This window comes from Heterocephalus glaber, unplaced genomic scaffold (genome assembly GCF_053883595.1).
Source record: "Heterocephalus glaber isolate CG9 unplaced genomic scaffold, H.glaber_assembly_v1.0 deba00001461, whole genome shotgun sequence".
NCBI lineage: Eukaryota > Metazoa > Chordata > Mammalia > Rodentia > Bathyergidae > Heterocephalus > Heterocephalus glaber.
Genome location: NW_028258308.1, coordinates 43,831,143 through 43,848,496, shown reverse-complemented (window position 1 = coordinate 43,848,496; position 17,354 = coordinate 43,831,143). Strand labels below are relative to the sequence as shown.

Below are 17,354 nucleotides of genomic sequence, written 5' to 3'. Positions count from 1 at the left end.
ACTCTTATTCCCACTTACCAACCTTGGATTTTTTTTTCTCTTTCTCCAATATCAGGGGAATGAGCTTCAGAATATTCCAGGGGAGCAGGTGACAGAGGAACAATTCACAGATGAGCAGGGCAACTTTGTCACCAAGAAGGTAGGTGCTGAGAGTCCCCTGAGCTGGAGACAGGCAGGTAGGGGCTGGACATTAAAAGGTAGTGGGACTTAACTCAAAGCAGAGTCTCACAGTGGCCCTAACAGGTGGGAACTCTGTGGTCCTTCCCCCTCCATGGCTCCGCAGGGAAGGTGCAAGTTCTAGAACGCTGGCATTCCACAGTTGGGACGTGGTGGTCCTCATGGCCTGCTCATCTGACCCAACCTGAGTGTTCCTGTCCACCGTTCCAGAGGACCAGCCCCCAGGAACCATCCCAAACCTAGTTCCACGGTGCCTGGCCCTGAAAATAACTACTGGGAGAACAGTGTGCCTGTCCCCAGCCTCCCAGGGCTGCCTCTGATAAGAAGGACGTGGGCCCACCCTGAACTCATAAGTCGTGTGAACTTGGCAGACAGGATTTTGCCTGGCAAGGGTCAGCCAACCCCATGCTAACTGGGGCCAGTGGGATTAGCAGAGGGACTTCGCATGTGTGTCCATAGAGGTGGCTTGCAATGGAGGAGGAGCTAGACCCCCATGTCCTTCTTTCCCCATCTGTGTGGGCAGGGGCTGTGTCTGTGTTTGCATCTCCTGCTTCTAAGCGCATGGCAGGTGTAAAGGGTGTTTGAGTGTTTGGGTGAATGAAGGAGCACTGGGTGGGTAAATGAATTTCTGTGGATTTAAAGGAAATGCCCCTGCCTTTGGGCATGGGTGATGGCACCTGTACAGACTCAAGGACAGAGAGAAATGCTATGGGCTTCAGATTGACGTCATGTATGATCAGACCTTGGTCAGGAAGTGAAATGTGCTGAGAACCCTCCACAGAGTCCAGCCTCCTGACCTGGTCCCACAAGCTGAGGGCAGCGAGAGCCAAGCCCTTTCCTGACCCCCAGAAAGAGGCTGTGCCTCCCTCTCTCGCTCCTGGGAACATGCTCTTGCTCTTCTCTGCCTTGGCGGCTGGACCATCCCCTTGCCCATTCCTTCTCTTTTGTAGACCATCCGCAAAGTTGTTCGGCAGATAGACTCATCTGGTGCTGATGACACCCAGGAACATGAGGAGGTGATTGTTGGGGGCCCCCTGGAAAAGGACACTAGTGTGCTGGAAACCGACCCGGATTTCATTACAAAACTTGACAAGGTATTGAGGCCTCTGTGGACCCTGGAGGCCCACTATTCCAAATGAACCCAGAGCACTCACCTGTGGCCTTGCCTCCACCCAGCCCGGTCTGCACCTAGTCTCTTCTGTCACCTTCCTGCTTGGGGACAGTGTTCTGCTAGCTCCATGCTGTCCCTTTTCCTTCTTTTCCCTATTTTTCTCTTACCTGTCTGTGTGGTCTGTCCTGCTTTCTGTCCCTGCTGCTGTCTCCAGGTGGAGCTGAGAGGGAGTAGCCTACAGCCGGACCTGCTAGAGGGCAGGAAGGGGGCTCAGATAGTGAAGCGGGCCAGCCTGAAGCGGGGCAAACAATGATCTCAAGCCTCTCTCCTTGGAACGGCCTCTTGGGAGGTAAAGGCGGCTTCTCCTCCTCCTTGCATGGATGAGTCCTCGGTGATAGTGGCATGGCTGCCCTGGTCCCCATCTCCCAGAGCGCTTGCCTCTCACATCCCCAGCATGACACAGGTGACCAACCCGACGGTGTGGCCAGAGGCCCAAACTCCCTCTCCCCCTCCAGCACCTGCCTAGGCCCTCAGCACTCTGGTCCAGAAAACAGAGGCGAGCCTGTCTCCTCTGCCTATCCCTCTGGGAGTAGGTGAATGCATTTGGGTTTGGTTCAGTTTGGTTTAGTTTGGTATGGTTGGGTTTGTGTGGTGCTGGTATAGAGCCAGGGCCTCATGCAAGGTAGGCAAGTGCTCTGCCACTGAGCTGAGCGCTCAACCCTGTGCAATTCTGTAACAAACAATGCTTTGATGACTGAAAAGTACTCCAACAATCTGAGTTGTCATGGAAACCAAGCAGTGTGGCTGTAGAGGTTGGCAGCCAGGGTGCTAAGCGAATAGGAGATTCCATGTGGGCTGTGATATTTCAGGATGAGCTCCAAGGCTTGGAGCTGGGCTGTCCTTTGAACTTGACCCCAGCTGAATGCTGAGCAGCCCCAGGCTTCCATGTTCCCTGGTGTTCTGTCCCTCTTGCTTTCTAGGAAGGGTCTGTGTTGACAGGCCCAGGGGCGGGTGCTCCTTCGGAACATCAGGAGCACTGGGGTTGGGGCTGGGTGCTGGTGCATGACAAGTGTGAGCGGGGGGGCCGAGGGACGGGGGAAGGGTCCATGATGTGCAGCAAGGGTCTCTAGCAGGCAGTGCAGTGCTGGGGGATGGCCAGCTCTGATCCCAGCCTCCCTGAGGGATCCTGTACTGAGCTGCCCCGAGGCCCTTCACTGTGCCCCACTCGGGGCAGCTCAGAACAGGATGCATCGGGGTGGGAGTCAGCACGGAACAAGAATGCACTGCGGCCCAGCACAGTACAGAGCAAGTTGGTGCTGTCCTGGGGTCTGGCTCTGGGGCTGAGCCATAAGAGGCACTGGCTTTCTGCATTCTGCAAAAAGCAGGACCTCCTGCCTCCTGCGCCACCAGAAGTGCTGACTTGGTGCTTCCCAACATATCGCAGCACTTGAGCAAAAACAGAGGACTGGTGGATCCAGTTGGAGGATAAAATTAGACCAGACTCCTCAGCAGCTTAAGCAGGTCACAGTGTTAACCCCAGCACTGCCAGGGACCCCGCTGCCACTGCTTGTTTAGAAGGCTGTGATTAGCTGCATTCTGGTCCTGGAAATAACCCAGAGGTGCAAATAATTGTAAAAAGGAGAGTGAAAGGAAAAGCACTCTTCTGCCTGGTTTTCTGGTAGTAGCTGCAGCTTTAAATTTGAGCTCCTGCTTAGCTGTGGTTCTACCAATGTCCCTGATAGGCAGCCCAGCAGCTAAGCTAGGGGAAAGGAGGGAACTCCCAATTTATTTTTAATTTGCTGTAGATGATCTGCAAAGAGGTTGAAAGCCCCACAAGTAACCAGGGACCAGGCTGCAAGAGTGTAGGTGTCAGGAACATGGACGGGCTGGCCCCAGGACAGCACTGGGCCCTCTGCCAGTAAAAGGCAAAAGGACACGTGTGGCTGGGGACAGCGCTGAGGGGGCATGGCAGCACTGCCTAGCTCCTTCCTGGGCCCTAAAGGATCTATGGAGTGGCCTAAAATGCTGAACCCTCCCAGCAAGAGAAAGGCTACAGAGAAGACAACAGCCCCTTGGCTGCAGGCTCTGAGTCTTTCTATTTCCTACCACCGGCTTGCAAGCAGGTATAGTTGATCCTCATTTGCAACTTTGCCCACTTGCTAAAGCTTATTTGTAACCCAAAGCTAGTGCTCCCCACACTTTTGTGTCATTCACAGACATGCACCCAGCACCAAAAGCTTCATGTCGTCCAGCGTGCACGTTTCCAGCTGAGGCTGACCAAGGCAGCCCTGTGCTGCATCAGCCCTCACACTGAACACGTGTCCTGTCGTAGTCTACTTCGTTCAGTGCTTTGTGTGTGTCCATGTCTTTTCTTGGTGATCTCACCATTTAAAAAAATCCCCTCAGTTGTGAGGAAGGGCTGTCCAGTGTTTCTGAGTGTAAAAAGAGACTGCAGCGTGGCTTTCAGAGAGCACACGTGTGCTCCTGGTGGGTGTTATGGTGCTGCTGGTGGTGAGGGCAGTGTTACTCAAGCAGCCTGTGTATTAAATACAGCATCTTTAAACAGAAGCACATAAAAAGGGTTATGTATCCATGGGTGACAAAAATGCTGTGACCAGAGGCTCACAGGAACCTAGACTTGCATTTCTCATAGGAGCAGAGGGCTCGGTGTTCACTGATGCAGTGTTCACACACACTTTGGGGAGCACTGCTGTGTATCACAAAGCCAGCTGTATTTGTTTCAGAGATCGGGGACTTGGGAGTCAAGATTCAAGGCCTGGCTCCTTCTATTTCCAGGTTCTGTGATCTTAAATAAGTCATCTGATATCCCGGAGTGTCAGATTCCTCAAGGAAGAAGGAAACAGTTCCTTCCCGATGTGTGATGCACTACAAGAAAAAAGCTTACAGGGATGTAGCTCGATGGTAGAGTACATACTTAGAACATGAGGCCCTGGGTTCAATCACCAGCATCAGAAAAATAAAAGTTTATGAGTAACTGAGAACTGCTGTAAAAAGGAAATAAGAGCATACGTGGTCCAGTCTCAATCAGTGGCAGGTTTTATCTTCAGTGGCACTCGGGGCAAATCAATCGACCTTCCCGGCCTCAGGTCCTTTATCCACAAAGTAGCAATAATGCCAATACTTTCCTTGCAGGATGGCTACAGGGATCGATAAGTTGATGTTTGTGAAAGGGCTTTACAAACTGTCAGTTCCATGGAGTGCCATCCACATCCCTTTGTAACAGTCATCGGAGAGTCTTATTGAAATGGATTCCCGAGTGGGGTGTAGCCCAGAGGTAGAGGGCTCGGCTTGTAGGTGAGAACCTGGGCTTCATCTGGAGCACCAGAAAGAGAAAACAGTGTGGATTTCTGGTCTCTGCCCCAGTCACGCTGGGTTAAAATTCTAGAACGCAAGATTCAGCATTGATCTGCTCAGGCATTTTCTGTGGATGCTGAATTGAGTTATTAGGACTGTTTTGATTCTCCTTCCCAAATCTTCTGGAAGCCAGGTGGCACAGCTGTAGGGTTCATCTGCAAAGGGGACTAGAATGAACGAAGGCTTGCAGTTCATGTAGGGACAGGACAAGCCATCCTGGCAAGGTCCAAATGGACTCCCTGTCCCTCCCCACTTAGGGGAGGCTTTGACACTGAGGCCTGGCAGATGAGGGCACTGTCTGGAAGGTAGATTTAACAAGCCAGAGACTGCTGTCGAATCAAGGTGCTGTGGTTTGGAGCAGACAGCAGAGGTCGTAGGTTCTGCTTTGTGCCAGTGTTGCAGCGAGGGTGTCGCTGGAGCAGAGTGGGGGCAGAGGCGCTGCAGGTCACTGGGTATGAGCACCCTGCAGTCTTCATCGTGCATAGCTCTGCCTTGAGGGACCTTCTGGAAAGCTGCAGACAGCAAAGGCCGCTGTCTTTCTTTGTTTTCTTTACACTTTCCTTTCAGTGTGGCTGCAAGATTTGCATTAGCTCTGACAATAGGATATTTTGATAAATTTGAAACGGAGCAGTAGTCTCAATGGGGGGGAGCAAGGTGCTCCCACTGTTTTGAGCTAGTGTCCACCCTCACACCTGGCCCCCGAGAGGACATCAGAGTAGAGGGCTGGAGGAGAGGGGAGACAGTGTGGGCATGGGGCAGGGTGGGGACAGAGAGAGACCAGGAGAGATCCTGGCTGGTGCACCCCAGAGGGGAAGGGGTGGTTTTCTGTGTTTTGAAAGGGTCAGTCCTTTCTCAGAGCAGGCCCAGGCCAGGCTGTGCAGCAAGCTGGAGGCCTGGAGGAGCGGGCGTGGGTCACTCTCTGTGCTGCTGGCTTGCTCCAGCTGAACCTATTTCTGCTCCTCCTAAGTCCATTTACCCTGACAAAAGGGGCAGTTGTACCACAACAGTGTCTAAGACTCAAACTTTCTCCTCTACTTAAAAATAGGTCTTTCCAAGGCTCTGGCTTCATACTGTCTCCTACTCAAGAGGCTAGCACTGGTGTGGGCACTGCAGTATCTATTTATTTCCCTAGCCCCAGAGCCTAGCCAGGGAAATAATACTGATGCTGAAAAGGAAAGAGAACAAAAACAGTAGCATTTCCAGAGAGCCCAGTAACAGTTCACATGCCGAGAATGCCTGCAGTCCTAAACACATCACAGATCCGTTAGGTCTTCCAGACATCACAGTGGTCTAATGAGGGAGGTTCTAGCACTGCCCTCATTTCATAACAGAGGAAACCAAGTCCTGGAGCAGGTGAGCAACTTGACCAAGGTCAGGCAGCAAGTAATTGGCAGAAGCAGAATTTGAACTTGGGCTTTCTGGCTTCAAAGTCCCTGCTCTGGACCATCACACACTGTGAGGACTCAACAAAAAGGTGGTGGCAGGCAGGGACAGCTGAGAGGAAGGGACATGTCCTAAAGGACAGGCAGGACTGCAGCAGAGAGGACAGTGGGTAGCAGCCTTGAGCCTAGCAGGAGAAGCGCCTGGTTTCCGGGAGAGCGCCCGCCCCTCCCTGGAGCTATCTAGCCATACTCTCCTTGCTCACACGTAGCCTGGTGGGAGACAGATCCACGTCTGGGGACAGCTCTGCCTCTGAATGCCTTGCTGCCTTTCTGTCACTTCCTACCATGCCCAGGAAGCTGTCAACTCCTCTTCCGGCCTCCCTAGGTCCCTGCAGACAGAATCTTGAGAGGCTGGTCTTGAAAACATGGAGTTTTCATACCAGCTTGGATGGGGCTTCTGGGGATAAGAGACAGCCTTGCTATGGATCCCAGCCTGGGATCCACCATGTTCTGGAGAGAATTCACTCGTCTTTCCAGAGAAGCTGTCCTCCCGGGCCCTGACTCTGGAAGCCAGAGTCACATCTGCTCCAGTGTGGTCCCCAGAACGGGTGCAAAGAAGACCTGAGTACTTGGTGGCCAGACTGGACTGAGAGTGTGAAGGCCGCACTGCCCAGCCTGGCCTCTTTCTCCATGCAGTCTGGGTTCAAGGAGGGCTCTTTCCTACATGCAGGGTCCAGAAGCCTTCTGCCTCTCCTTTGGGGGCAGCACACAGCCCTCTCCCTAATCCTACTCAGGTTTCCCCAGAGGCCTGAGTGGCAGGCAGTGCTGGGCAGTGGCCTCTGCACAGGGAGCAGGGACGAAGGACAAGTGTTCAGGAGGGTCAGCGTCTGCAGCAGGGCACCCTTCAGTGTACCCTTGCTTGGGGACCTGCCTGAGCCAGCACCAAACCACATTCAGGGTTTTTGCTGCAAGTTGCACCTTTAAATCCTAAGTGACTCTTTCTTTGTGTCCCTCAGGATCACACCTCAACACCCAACCCCTGACTCCACACATTCTGCCATGCACACAGGAGGAGCGCTGGACTGGAGGCGACAGAGTACTGTTCATGTTCCTCTAGGCTCCTGGCATGACCTCCGTAAGGGACTCCTTTAGTCTCCTACCGCATGAACGACTGGCTGTAGACTCTGCATGACCTACAGTCCGAAATCCTGCCCTAGAGACTCCAGATCTGTCTGTTGGAATCAGAAGGCTGCAAGAGGAGGGGAGAGGAGAGAGAAGGGGAGAGTAAGCTCAAGAGAGAGAGAGAGTGCATGAATGCAAAGGGCTCTTTTGTGGCTGGGGATGGTTTGGGGTTTTTTTTTTTTAATTGTTTTGATTTTTGACTTCGTACAGGGTACTTTTTTTCAACTTCATCTCTAAGAAATCTATGTGGGCTTCCTGGAAAGAAAAAGCTAGGCATGAAATCAGTTTAGCACCTTGATCCCCATTGTCATCAGCCATGGAGGCCCACACTCACCTCCATTGCAGTGTGCCACCCCCTCCACCCCAGGGGACAGCCCCAGCCCCTACAGACATTCAGGATGGAACCTGTCCCGTGAGCAGCCTATGCGCTGATTTCACTGTGGCCTCTGAAGCCGTGTACACTTCCCTGTGGATAAACTGGGATTTTTTTTACTCTCTCTCAGTTTCAGTATTAATCATCTTCCAATGGAAAATTAGCACCCTGAGCTTGCTTTGGGGTCTCTTGTGTTAAGCACTTAAATCAGAGGCGAGGACCCCAGGCTTAGCTGAGGGCTCAGAGAGGCCAGGGCCCCATGCGAAGGTCTCAGAGGGGGAAGAGCCAGTGGCTGCCCGAGACCGCACCAGCACGACCATAGAGAAGAGGTTTTCTGTATCTTCAAACACTTCTATCATAGTCCGTGTTCAGAGTGTAAACTGTACAGTAATCAGCCTTGTGTATATGAAAAACAATAAATACTATGCAAACCACTAGAAACACTTAGCAGTATGTGCGAAGCACTAACAGCTCAGCTCCCAGGATTTCTCCAGCCCGCGGGGCAGGCTGTCTTTCAGTGAAAGAGCACGAGGATAGGGCTAGTGAAGGTAGCCGTCAGTTCCCAGCCGCCAGGACCCCCGAGGTCTCCCGGAGCCAACTTGGTGCTCAAGTGCAGGCAAACCGCGGGCTGGGCGGTGGGTGCCACCGGTCCAGCGGAGGAGCTGGGAGGAGGACGAGCTGCTGGCCATGCCGGTGCGGGCTGACCTCCCAGCCTGTGGGCCCGCCTCGCTCAGTGCCACCAGGGAAGAGCCTTAAGCCCCATGGCGCCTCCTGCAGAGGGAGGCCAAATCAGCACAATGCGGCCGGCCCTGCTGGCGGGCGCCCCGAGGCCAGGACAGAGACCCGGCAGGCTCTTCTCGCGCTCCGAGGCCACTGCGGTGCCGCCCAGCACCTTCTTCCAAGGCCGCTCTCCGGAGGGGTACTCGGGGCACACCCAAACCTTCCAAGTAGCACAGACGCGCACTCCGCCGGGGCCCAGCTGGAGCCCAGCCAGGAGCCTCCGGGCGGCGCCTCCACGGCAAGGGGCGTTCCCGGCGCTGGAGGGGCCCGCTTCGGTTTAGAGGGAGGGAGGAAGTAGGGGAAGGCTCCCTGGGGAGAGGAAGTTGCAGCTCGGCCCCAGGGCTCGCGGCAGGCCGTGTCTTAGCGGCTGTATCCTCGAAGGCTCCTCCTGCGCAGTACACGACCCGAGCGCGCGGACTCGGGACGCTCCTAGGCCCGGCCCAGGCGTAGCGTCGGGGAGCTGAGGCGCCTCTCAGGCTGAGACCGCCGAGGCCGGACGACAGGCAGAGCCTGTACCTTCCTCTCCCCGGCCGCGGCCGCCCCATGGCCCTTCTTATCGCCTCGCACGGGCCCCGCGGCTCAGCCCTGCTTTGGCACCTTCTGCTCCGTCTGGCATGGCTGCTTGGCCGCCGGCCCCAGGCCCTGGGGACATGGCTGCGCTCCCGCTGCTAGTAGGAGCTGTGTAGAGGAGGACTTTGGGGTCTCCACCCGACGCCTAGAGAATGCTGCAGTCTGCATATTAGACGCTTTTTAGAAGTTTTGAAATTACCTTGATTTTTTAATTGTTATGAAAAACGAACCATTTCTCGACCCTCCCACATGCTCTGTCCCTGGGACAGCACCCCGCGCCCCACACACTCTGATGTACAGACCTGTCCTCACACCAGCTGAACAAACGTCACATTAATAAAGAAACTGGCTCATGGCATGACACGGCCCCGTCTCTCCTTCCCGGAGCGTCTGCTGGGCGCAGGGGTGAAGTCTGGTTTGGGATGTGGAGGGGCGGTGGATGGGATCCGACGAAGCCTGTGCCCCGCTCCTCCTGGAAGCCTGGACAGCCCCACAGTTAGGAGCACACTCTGGGAGCCCTGAGAGCGGCAGAGCAGATTTCCACACCTTCGGCTGCAAGGAGAAGGGAGACCTGGGGTGCAGGTACCCCTGGCATGCATCCCTGGAGACCCCTGCTCTGCGGAGAACGTACCCTACTCCCCCCCCCCCCGCAACTCTGTGCGGGCAGCTGCCCTGGCCACACGGAGCCTCCCCTAACTAGGCACCCTGCTGGCCTGTCTGTCCAGCTACCAAATCCGAGAAAGTACCATATTAAGTGGCAGCTGAAGTAGCTTCCCTTTGCCATCCAGGGATTCCCAGACACGACTTTGTCAACCTTGACATGAAACAGAATTGAATCAGATTTCACTATTTTCTTCCTCAAAGTTCCTGTCTTTAGGGAATGACCAAGTCACAGTTCCGAGGTACCCAGAGCACCTCCAGCCCCAGCCCACAGCCAGCTCCTCTCAGGACATCAAGACCCCAGTCAGTGATCACCTGTGAGTGTCAATGTTTTGCATTGGGGTCTAAAAGCATTCTCAGAATCCCCACTTCCTGGCTGGGATAAGGGGCAACCCTGGGAATCAGAACTAGGTTCCTAAAAGGACTGCCAAGAAGCCATTAGAGATAGAAGAATCGTTTTCTTGGTTTTAATTTTTTTAAATAAAAATATGAAGTGTTGTCTGCTCACTTTTTGGAAGGTCTTGCTTGAGTTACCGGAAATCATCCATGCCACTGAAGGGGGACTCAGAGTCAAGCCCTGAGTGAGATGGGGCACACTATACCTGGCCCTGGGCTTGCTGCCTTCGCCCAAAACCCAAGATGCAGGCAGGGCCCCATGTCACCCACTGCCAAGGGCAGAGGGGCTGGTGAGGAAAGCAGCCCTGCAGAACCTGTGGCCTGGTCAGGACAGCTCTGGGGCCATCAGATAGAGGCAGGGCAGTCGCTATCCTCTACCTGGCAGTCGCAAAATATTTTTTTTCATTGTTTATGTTCAGGCAAGTGGCATACCTACTTCTATTTTTACAGAACAGCTTCAGGAAAGAATGTTGGGCACAAAACAGAAATTATACCAGTACAGTGGACCCTCGAGTTACAATCAGCCTGACATCTGGACAACCTGGGTTATGACTGGAATTTTGGTTTTAACTTAGGACCAAAGTCCTGAGTTACCACCCAAATGCCGGCCGCTTGTGCTTCCAGATGGTCTCAGATATAGATTTAACCCTTAAAGAGTTCTGGAAGGAACATTACAATGTCCTTTCCTGTGTGGAGTTGAGAAACCTCCCTAAGGACACTGAGATCTGCCTGTATACAGGAGAGAGACTTTGAAGGCTGTGTAGAGGAGCTGAGCCTTCAGTTGACCAACTTGAGTTACAACCCGCACTCAGGAACAAATTGAGTTCGTAAGTCAAGGGTCCACTGTACCTGGAAAGCAGGTTAATTCCCCTATACCTCAGTTTTCCTAATTGTAAAACGAGAAATTCCTCCAGTAGCACCTGTATGGTATAAAAATTCAATAAAGCAAAACAGCATGTGTGTGCTCTGAGATTCACTCCTGTCCCATCCATCAGATATTTACTGAGCCCCAACCAAGTGCCCGGCAACAGGGCTCCACCGCTGAGGTAGGGACATCTCAGCATCAGAGGTTCCACACTGCACACCAAGCCAGATAGCACGTGGCCACTGCCCCAGCAGAGACCCGAATGAGGAAGAAATTCTAGCAAAAGGGGTCAGGGAAAGCTGCCCAGCACAGAGGAGACAACTTCTCAGCTCCAGTGGGTAGGACAATGAACACTCTCCAAGGTACTTCACTTGCCCACCCGGACCTAGTCTGCCCAGCAGGCCGCACCCAGCCTCTCAAGCCAGGACAGGGCTCCCCTGCAAGCAGACATCACCACTTACCCCATCCAGACACTGAGGAGGGAAGGGAAGCACATGTGATCTGCAGTGATCCCTGAGCCCGGCCTCCAGGCGCTTCCGGACACCCACCTTCTCTTAGGGGCCTCTGACAGTGAACAGAGCTTCTAGAGCTGATTCTCTCTTCTTTCTCTCCTTACACACACACACACACACACACACACACACACACGACGCACGGACATGCACACATGCACACACACTGGCTGATTTTACAGTCAATCTTTCAAAGTGCAATTTGTCTAGGAAAAGCCAATGTGAGGCCCGTGTGGGCTCCAACCAATGACGACGCAGCTCACCCAGCCCAGCCAGTCTCTGCTCTGTATTCTAATGGGCCATATCTTTATCAGGGAAATGTTCCTTCTCTGAACTTCAACTTCTCATGGAGGGTCCCCAGACTCAGAGACAGAGGACTGGGCTGTGCTGAGTGTGGGCGGGCAGAACCCTGACCAGGCCAGGGCAGGCAGAAGAGGAGTGCTGGGGAGGCCTGCCACCAACCTGGTGGCACCTGACCGTGGAGCGCTGACGTGGGTGCCTGGCGACCGGATGCTCTAGGTGCAAGGCACACAGAGGCTCAAGCAGCTTCTGACTCTCCAAGCCTGCCATGACACTCAGGGCCGGAGCTTGAGGTCTTGGGCTTTAGGAAGGCCTGGATTTGGGCTTCTTGCTTCCTGCTGCCTGACCAGGAGATCATGGAGTCCAACCTGCAGGGGACCTTTCTGCTGAACAACACACCACTGGCCCAGTTCTCAGAGATGAAGGCTCCCGTGTGCCAGTACTCCATGCAGAACTCCTTCTACAAGCTCAGCCCCCCAGGGCTGGGCCCCCAACTGGCTGCGGGGACCCCCCATGGGATCACGGACATCCTGAGCAGGCCTGTGGCCACACCGAACGGCAGCCTCCTCTCCGGCTACCCCCACGTGGCCGGCTTTGGTGGACTCGGCTCCCAGGGAGTCTACTATGGCGCCCAGGTGGGGAATTTCCCCAAGGCCGGGAACGAGTACCCCACACGGACCCGGAACTGCTGGGCAGACACCGGCCAGGACTGGCGTGGAGGGCGGCAGTGCGGAGACAGTGAGTACAGGGCAAGCCTCCCTGGCCCACGCAGCCCACCCAGCCCACCTGCACTTGGGGGGCAGAGGGGAGGCCCACCTCACCTACACTGCCATTAGCTTGGGCACAGGTGCAGACTGAAACCCATTCCTCCTGTCCCTGCTTGCTTTGCCTAGCACCACTGTCTGACCCCTGCCCCAGCCCACCTGGCCCAGCTCAGCTTCCTCCCAGGAACTGGGAAGTTCTGGACCCAAAGCAGGCCACATAGCCCACCCATACCTATGCGGTGTCTAGCTGCAGCCTCCTCCCCACTTATGCCCAGAGCCCATGCCACCTGTACAGGCGACAACTGCCACAGTGTCACCTTCCCAAAGAGCCCACTCACACCTGGCATCATTCGGGCCCCAGCGAGGTCCTCCTGGGAATCAGGACCCATTTCCCATCCTCTCCCTGAGGTTGACAGCAGCAGTAGGAGCTAAAACAGCCCGGCCTCTGGGAGCAGCTGAGCCAGGTGAGGCTTGGGAAACCCTCGTCCCACTCACCACTGGCCTGGGCTTTCAGAGAACTGGTCCAGCGGCCCAGCACCAGTCAGGGAGCACATGCACAAGCAGAACAGTGATAGTGGCTTTGGGAACCGTCCTCATGCCACCAAAACCCTTACCAGACCTGGCAGGGACAGAAGCTTCCCCACTGCAGAGGGGCTTGAAGCCAACCACAGAGACATCTGTGTCCTGGGCTGCTGTAGGGGCACAGCACCAGACACAGTGGAACCTATTTTATACCCCAGTTTTGGGGGTGCTTTAAGCCTCCAACTATCTCCCCATTACCTCATTTCCTCCCTTCCACAGCTCCATAACTTCTTTATCCTCTCCTCTTCAGTCCTAAATACACACACACACACACACACACACACACACACACACACACACAGATGCGACAATGGCTAAAACAGTCCGTGGTGAATTAAGGCAAAAGTGGTGACAACCAAAGATAATGATCCCTCCAGAGGTTTCTTCCTCTTTCTGTTCCTCAGTCTCCCCACCTGTCATGAGGGGAGATGGGAATTGGGTTGCCAGACATGTAGGGATTCTGCTTCCGTTGAGCCCCACTGTCCCCAGTTCCTTCTTGAACAGATTGCCCTGGCTGGGGTTTGGGTCAGGTGCCCCTGTGTCATCACAGCCATGGGACTGGAGGCTTGCCTCTTCTTGCTTTCCAAGAAACAGGAAACTGGGGTCCAGGATTGAGGAAGGAAGAAGGAACCCAGGGTCCTGGGCAATGATTGTAGATGGAAGGTACCAATCCCTGTCTTGGCGGCATGAAGGACAGCCTTGTGTGGGTGTCTTGGAACAGACAGGAAGTTCCTATTGTCCCTGAGGCAAAGCAGTAGCATTGAGAACATTAGACAGAAAGGCACGAGCCTGGGTTCTGAGCCTCTTCTGTTCCTAAGTAGCTATAAGCTGGGGTGGCTGCCCTCTTATCTCAGACCTGGCAGAGCTTATAGTCACTATTATCTGTGCCCTGTGGCAGAGACAGGACAGGGCTGGCATCATGCAGGCAGTGCTCAGAGCCCCATCCTCACTCATCTGCTAACCCACTTCCCTCCTACCTACCAGCCCCAGACCCCCTGAGTGACAGCGTCCACAAGAAGAAGCACACTCGGCCCACCTTCACAGGGCACCAGATCTTCGCGCTGGAGAAGACCTTTGAGCAGACCAAGTACCTGGCTGGCCCTGAGAGGGCGAGGTTGGCATACTCACTGGGCATGACCGAGTCACAGGTCAAGGTGAGTCTACGCAGGAGAAGGTGTCTGCCTTGCAGAAAAGGCCCCTGCCAGACAGGGTAGGAGGGAGGCAACTCCCAGCTCCTCAGAGGAGGGCTGACTGGACCCCACCCCAGAGCTGTGGGACACCAGCCTCATGCATTCCCCCATCTCTGCCAGGAACCCTTGCTCCAACAGCAGCCTCTTCACCAGATTAGAAATGGATTCTGCTGGATCCACTAGCCAGCAAAAGAAACTGGCCTCAGTTTACCAATCTTTAAAGTGGTGATGATACGCCTCCCTCCACTCACCCCACCCAAAGGATGGTGGGATGGCCAGGTGACCCGTACTTAGGAGTATAGACAAGATCTTTTTGCTTGACACTAGACTGCCCCAGAGACACCAATGAAGAAAACCAGGAGCCACCAGAGCTTCCAGCTCCATGACAGCAAGTTTAGTTTTTTTGTTTGGTTGGTTTTGAGGTTTTTTTGCGCTACCGAGGGTTGAACTCAGGACCTTGTGCTTGGGAGGCAGCCACTGTGCCACTGAGCTAAATCCCCTGCCCCATCCATGACAGCAAGTTTATGGACTGTCCAGGGCAGACTGAGACCCAGGTCTGGGCTTTGCCTGTTAGCAGCCTCTGGGACCAGCTCCTTCACCAGATTTCCCCCAAGGCGTGAAGGCAGATGAAAGCAGTGGGAGGAAATTGCAGGGTCCCTCTTACAAGTTTTTCTGTCTCTTTAGATGTCTGCAGGCTTCAGGTATCTCAATGTACATGTTATTAGGAGGAAATTACTCATGAAGTTCAGTGAAGGACTGTGACGCCACAAGAGGAGAGACAATTATTTTATTTAGTTTTCTTCAATATTGGGAGTGGAAGGCAGGGCCTCTTGCATGCTAGGCAAGCCCTATTTCTGAGCCACATGCCTGGCAGAGAGGATTTCTTAGGGCCTACTGCTGTGTAGCACCTAGACTAGGCCCTTCCCACCCTTCCAGCCCGGATCTTTCTGCATCTCCCACCCAAGGGTCCCAGATGGCAAAGGAGAAGGTGGGGACCCCACTCCTTGGTTGCAGCCCTGCTGAATGCGCTGCGGCACCCTCAGCAAGGTGACACTTACAGGCCCTGATGTCCCTATGGGAGAAGGGTCCCAGCCCTCGCCCGCCCCGGAGAGAGGAGCCGCACTGCTGGGCGGCTGTGCTGCTCGGTGACCCGCTGTTCCTCTCCCCAGGTGTGGTTCCAGAACCGCAGGACCAAGTGGCGCAAGAAGAGCGCCCTGGAGCCCTCCTCCTCCACGCCGCGGGCCCCGGGGGGTGCGGGCGCGGGCGGGGACCACGCCCCCTCGGAGAACGAGGACGACGAGTACAACAAGCCCCTGGACCCCGACTCAGACGACGAGAAGATCCGTCTGCTGCTCCGCAAGCACCGCGCAGCCTTCTCGGTGCTCGGCCTGGGCGCGCACAGCGCGTGACGCCCGGTCCCGCCCTCCCCTTCTGTGCGCCGGGCGGCGGAGAGGCTAGGACTGGGACAAGGGAGGAGAGGGACAAGGAGGCGCAAGGGTGACCACACGAACTCCGGGAGACCGGCACACCTCCCAGGGCACAGGGAGGCAACGGTGACCAGGCTCTGCAGCTGGGAGCCTGACGGTGCACCCCAGACCCTCCGCTGAGATCCGGGGGTGGGGGCTGCTGGCTGGGAGCCAGGGGCCAGCGATGGAGAGGTGGAGCTGTTGTCCAGGAGTGCTCCTCAGACCTGCACAGGCCAGCCCATCCCATAACCCAGGTTGCAGGAAACCAGCTCAGAAGAGAAAGTGGTCCTGCGGAAAAAACAACTTTGACCCTAGCATTGAGGATCCAGAGCTGCAGGGCTCCTCCCGTGCCCTCTCCCTATTTTACCCTGGCTGGCTGGAAGAGGGGAGGCTGGGGTGAGAAAGGAGGAGGGAGTCCTAGAGCCACGCCCTGCCTGAGAGCTGCTGCGCATGCCCTGCGTCCCCAAGGACAGGACCACCCATAGACAAGAGAGTACCCAGCAGGGGAGGAAAGGAAGGGCTGGAAAGGGTCTCAGGCACCCCTGCTGCTCCAGAAGGAGCGCCTAGGCAGGGAGGGTGGGAGGAGGTCCCTGACAGGCTGCGCCCCACCCCTTCCTTTCTGGGGTCGCCCTGGCCCTGGGCCTGGAGCTGCAGCCACTGGAGAGCACCAGTGCAGGTTGTCTTCCACACCCAGGTGACAGGGAGCAACTGGCAGGTGGAGGGTGGGCTGGGGGAGGTGGGGGGGCTGGCCACACAGGAGTGCACCCCAAGGGGGACCACAAGTTAGCCCATCCTCACTGGCTTTCAAAAATACAAATGAGTAAAAATAAAAGTCCCAGAAACTTTGCCATGGCTCTTGTGTTTCTGTGGAAGGAATGAGCCACAGCATGGGGCCGTGGTGCCCAGTTGTGGCAGCTGTGGGGTAGTCCCACAGTCCCCCAGCTGGCCAGTCTCCATCTAGATGGTATGTGCTAGGCACTGTTCCTGGTGCCAAGAAAGCTGAGACAAATTTAAAGTGTCCCTGACCTCCAGGAATTCTTGACCTAGGGGAAAACTATCTGTAGGACACTCGGGTGCTGGGAAGAACACTTCAGGGAATGGAGGCACTAACATGGCCTGGACACCAGCGAACTTCTCCCAGGTGGAATGCCTGGGCTGTCCCCATTGACCCCACCAGAAACCTAGGTGGTACATATTATTTTCAGTGCATAGGTGTTGTGGTTTATATCTAGGTATTCCCCAAGAACCTCACATGCTCGTAGGTGGGGCTTTTGAGGGTGACTGAATCACAGGGCAACATAGCTGAGTTGATATTAGGAGGCTCAGAAGCTCCTAAATCAAGTTGCAGGACTGAGAAGAGGCCCCTGCAGGGCAGTTTCTGAGGCCTCTCATCTCCTGCTCTGCTTGCAAAAGCCAAGCCCTGGCAGCCCTCTGGTGGGCTGTCCAGTCTCAGGACCTTCTGGCTTGAGGGATTTGTGCACACACCCAGAGCCCAGGGAGTTAGAAACAGGCTGACCTGATGGCTGTCTGTGCATGCCTCCCCATCTCGAAGGCTCCCAGGGCAGGAATATCCAACCTGTGGGGTCAGCCCAAGGGAGAACAAAAGGAGCTTCTTGGAAGAGGAAGTATCCCCTTTCCATGAGCCCTGTAGTGGGCCCAGAAGATAGGA

General features: G+C 55.2%; 2 protein-coding genes across 32 annotated transcripts in view; both read left to right on the top strand.

The window, feature by feature from the left end:
* Ank1 (ankyrin 1) overlaps positions 1-9,308 on the top strand; it is a 189,694-nt gene extending 180,386 nt beyond the window's left edge. For 18 of the 31 annotated variants that reach the window (XR_015453496.1, XR_015453497.1, XR_015453495.1 and 15 more), the window contains 4 exons: positions 56-139; positions 1,128-1,271; positions 1,503-1,637; positions 7,062-9,308. Coding sequence is in view for 26 of the 31 variants with exons in the window: in XM_013076055.3 (XP_012931509.2) it covers positions 56-139; positions 1,128-1,271; positions 1,503-1,601 (327 nt within the window). In the remaining 5 variants the exon portion in view is untranslated. Of the gene's footprint in view, positions 1-55; positions 140-1,127; positions 1,272-1,502; positions 1,638-7,061 lie in introns of those variants that run through there. The other 13 variants (XM_004855293.3, XM_004855296.3, XM_013076052.3 and 10 more) reach the window with 3 other exon arrangements.
* A 194-nt stretch (positions 9,309-9,502) lies between these two features.
* Nkx6-3 (NK6 homeobox 3) lies at positions 9,503-16,530 on the top strand. The gene is made up of 3 exons (XM_004855298.3): positions 9,503-12,421; positions 14,014-14,183; positions 15,389-16,530. The coding sequence occupies exons 1-3, from the start codon at positions 12,040-12,042 to the stop codon at positions 15,626-15,628; spliced, it is 792 nt and encodes a 263-aa protein (XP_004855355.1). The 5' UTR covers positions 9,503-12,039; the 3' UTR covers positions 15,629-16,530.
* Positions 16,531-17,354: the final 824 nt, after the last annotated feature.

Coding starts and splice junctions, on each gene's coding strand:
- Nkx6-3 (XM_004855298.3), top strand. CDS start 12,040: ATGGAGTCCAACCTGCAGGGGACCTTTCTGCTGAACAACACACCACTG. Junction 12,422..14,013: donor AGGGCGGCAGTGCGGAGACA/GTGAGTACAGGG, acceptor CCTACCTACCAG/CCCCAGACCCCCTGAGTGAC. Junction 14,184..15,388: donor TGACCGAGTCACAGGTCAAG/GTGAGTCTACGC, acceptor TCCTCTCCCCAG/GTGTGGTTCCAGAACCGCAG.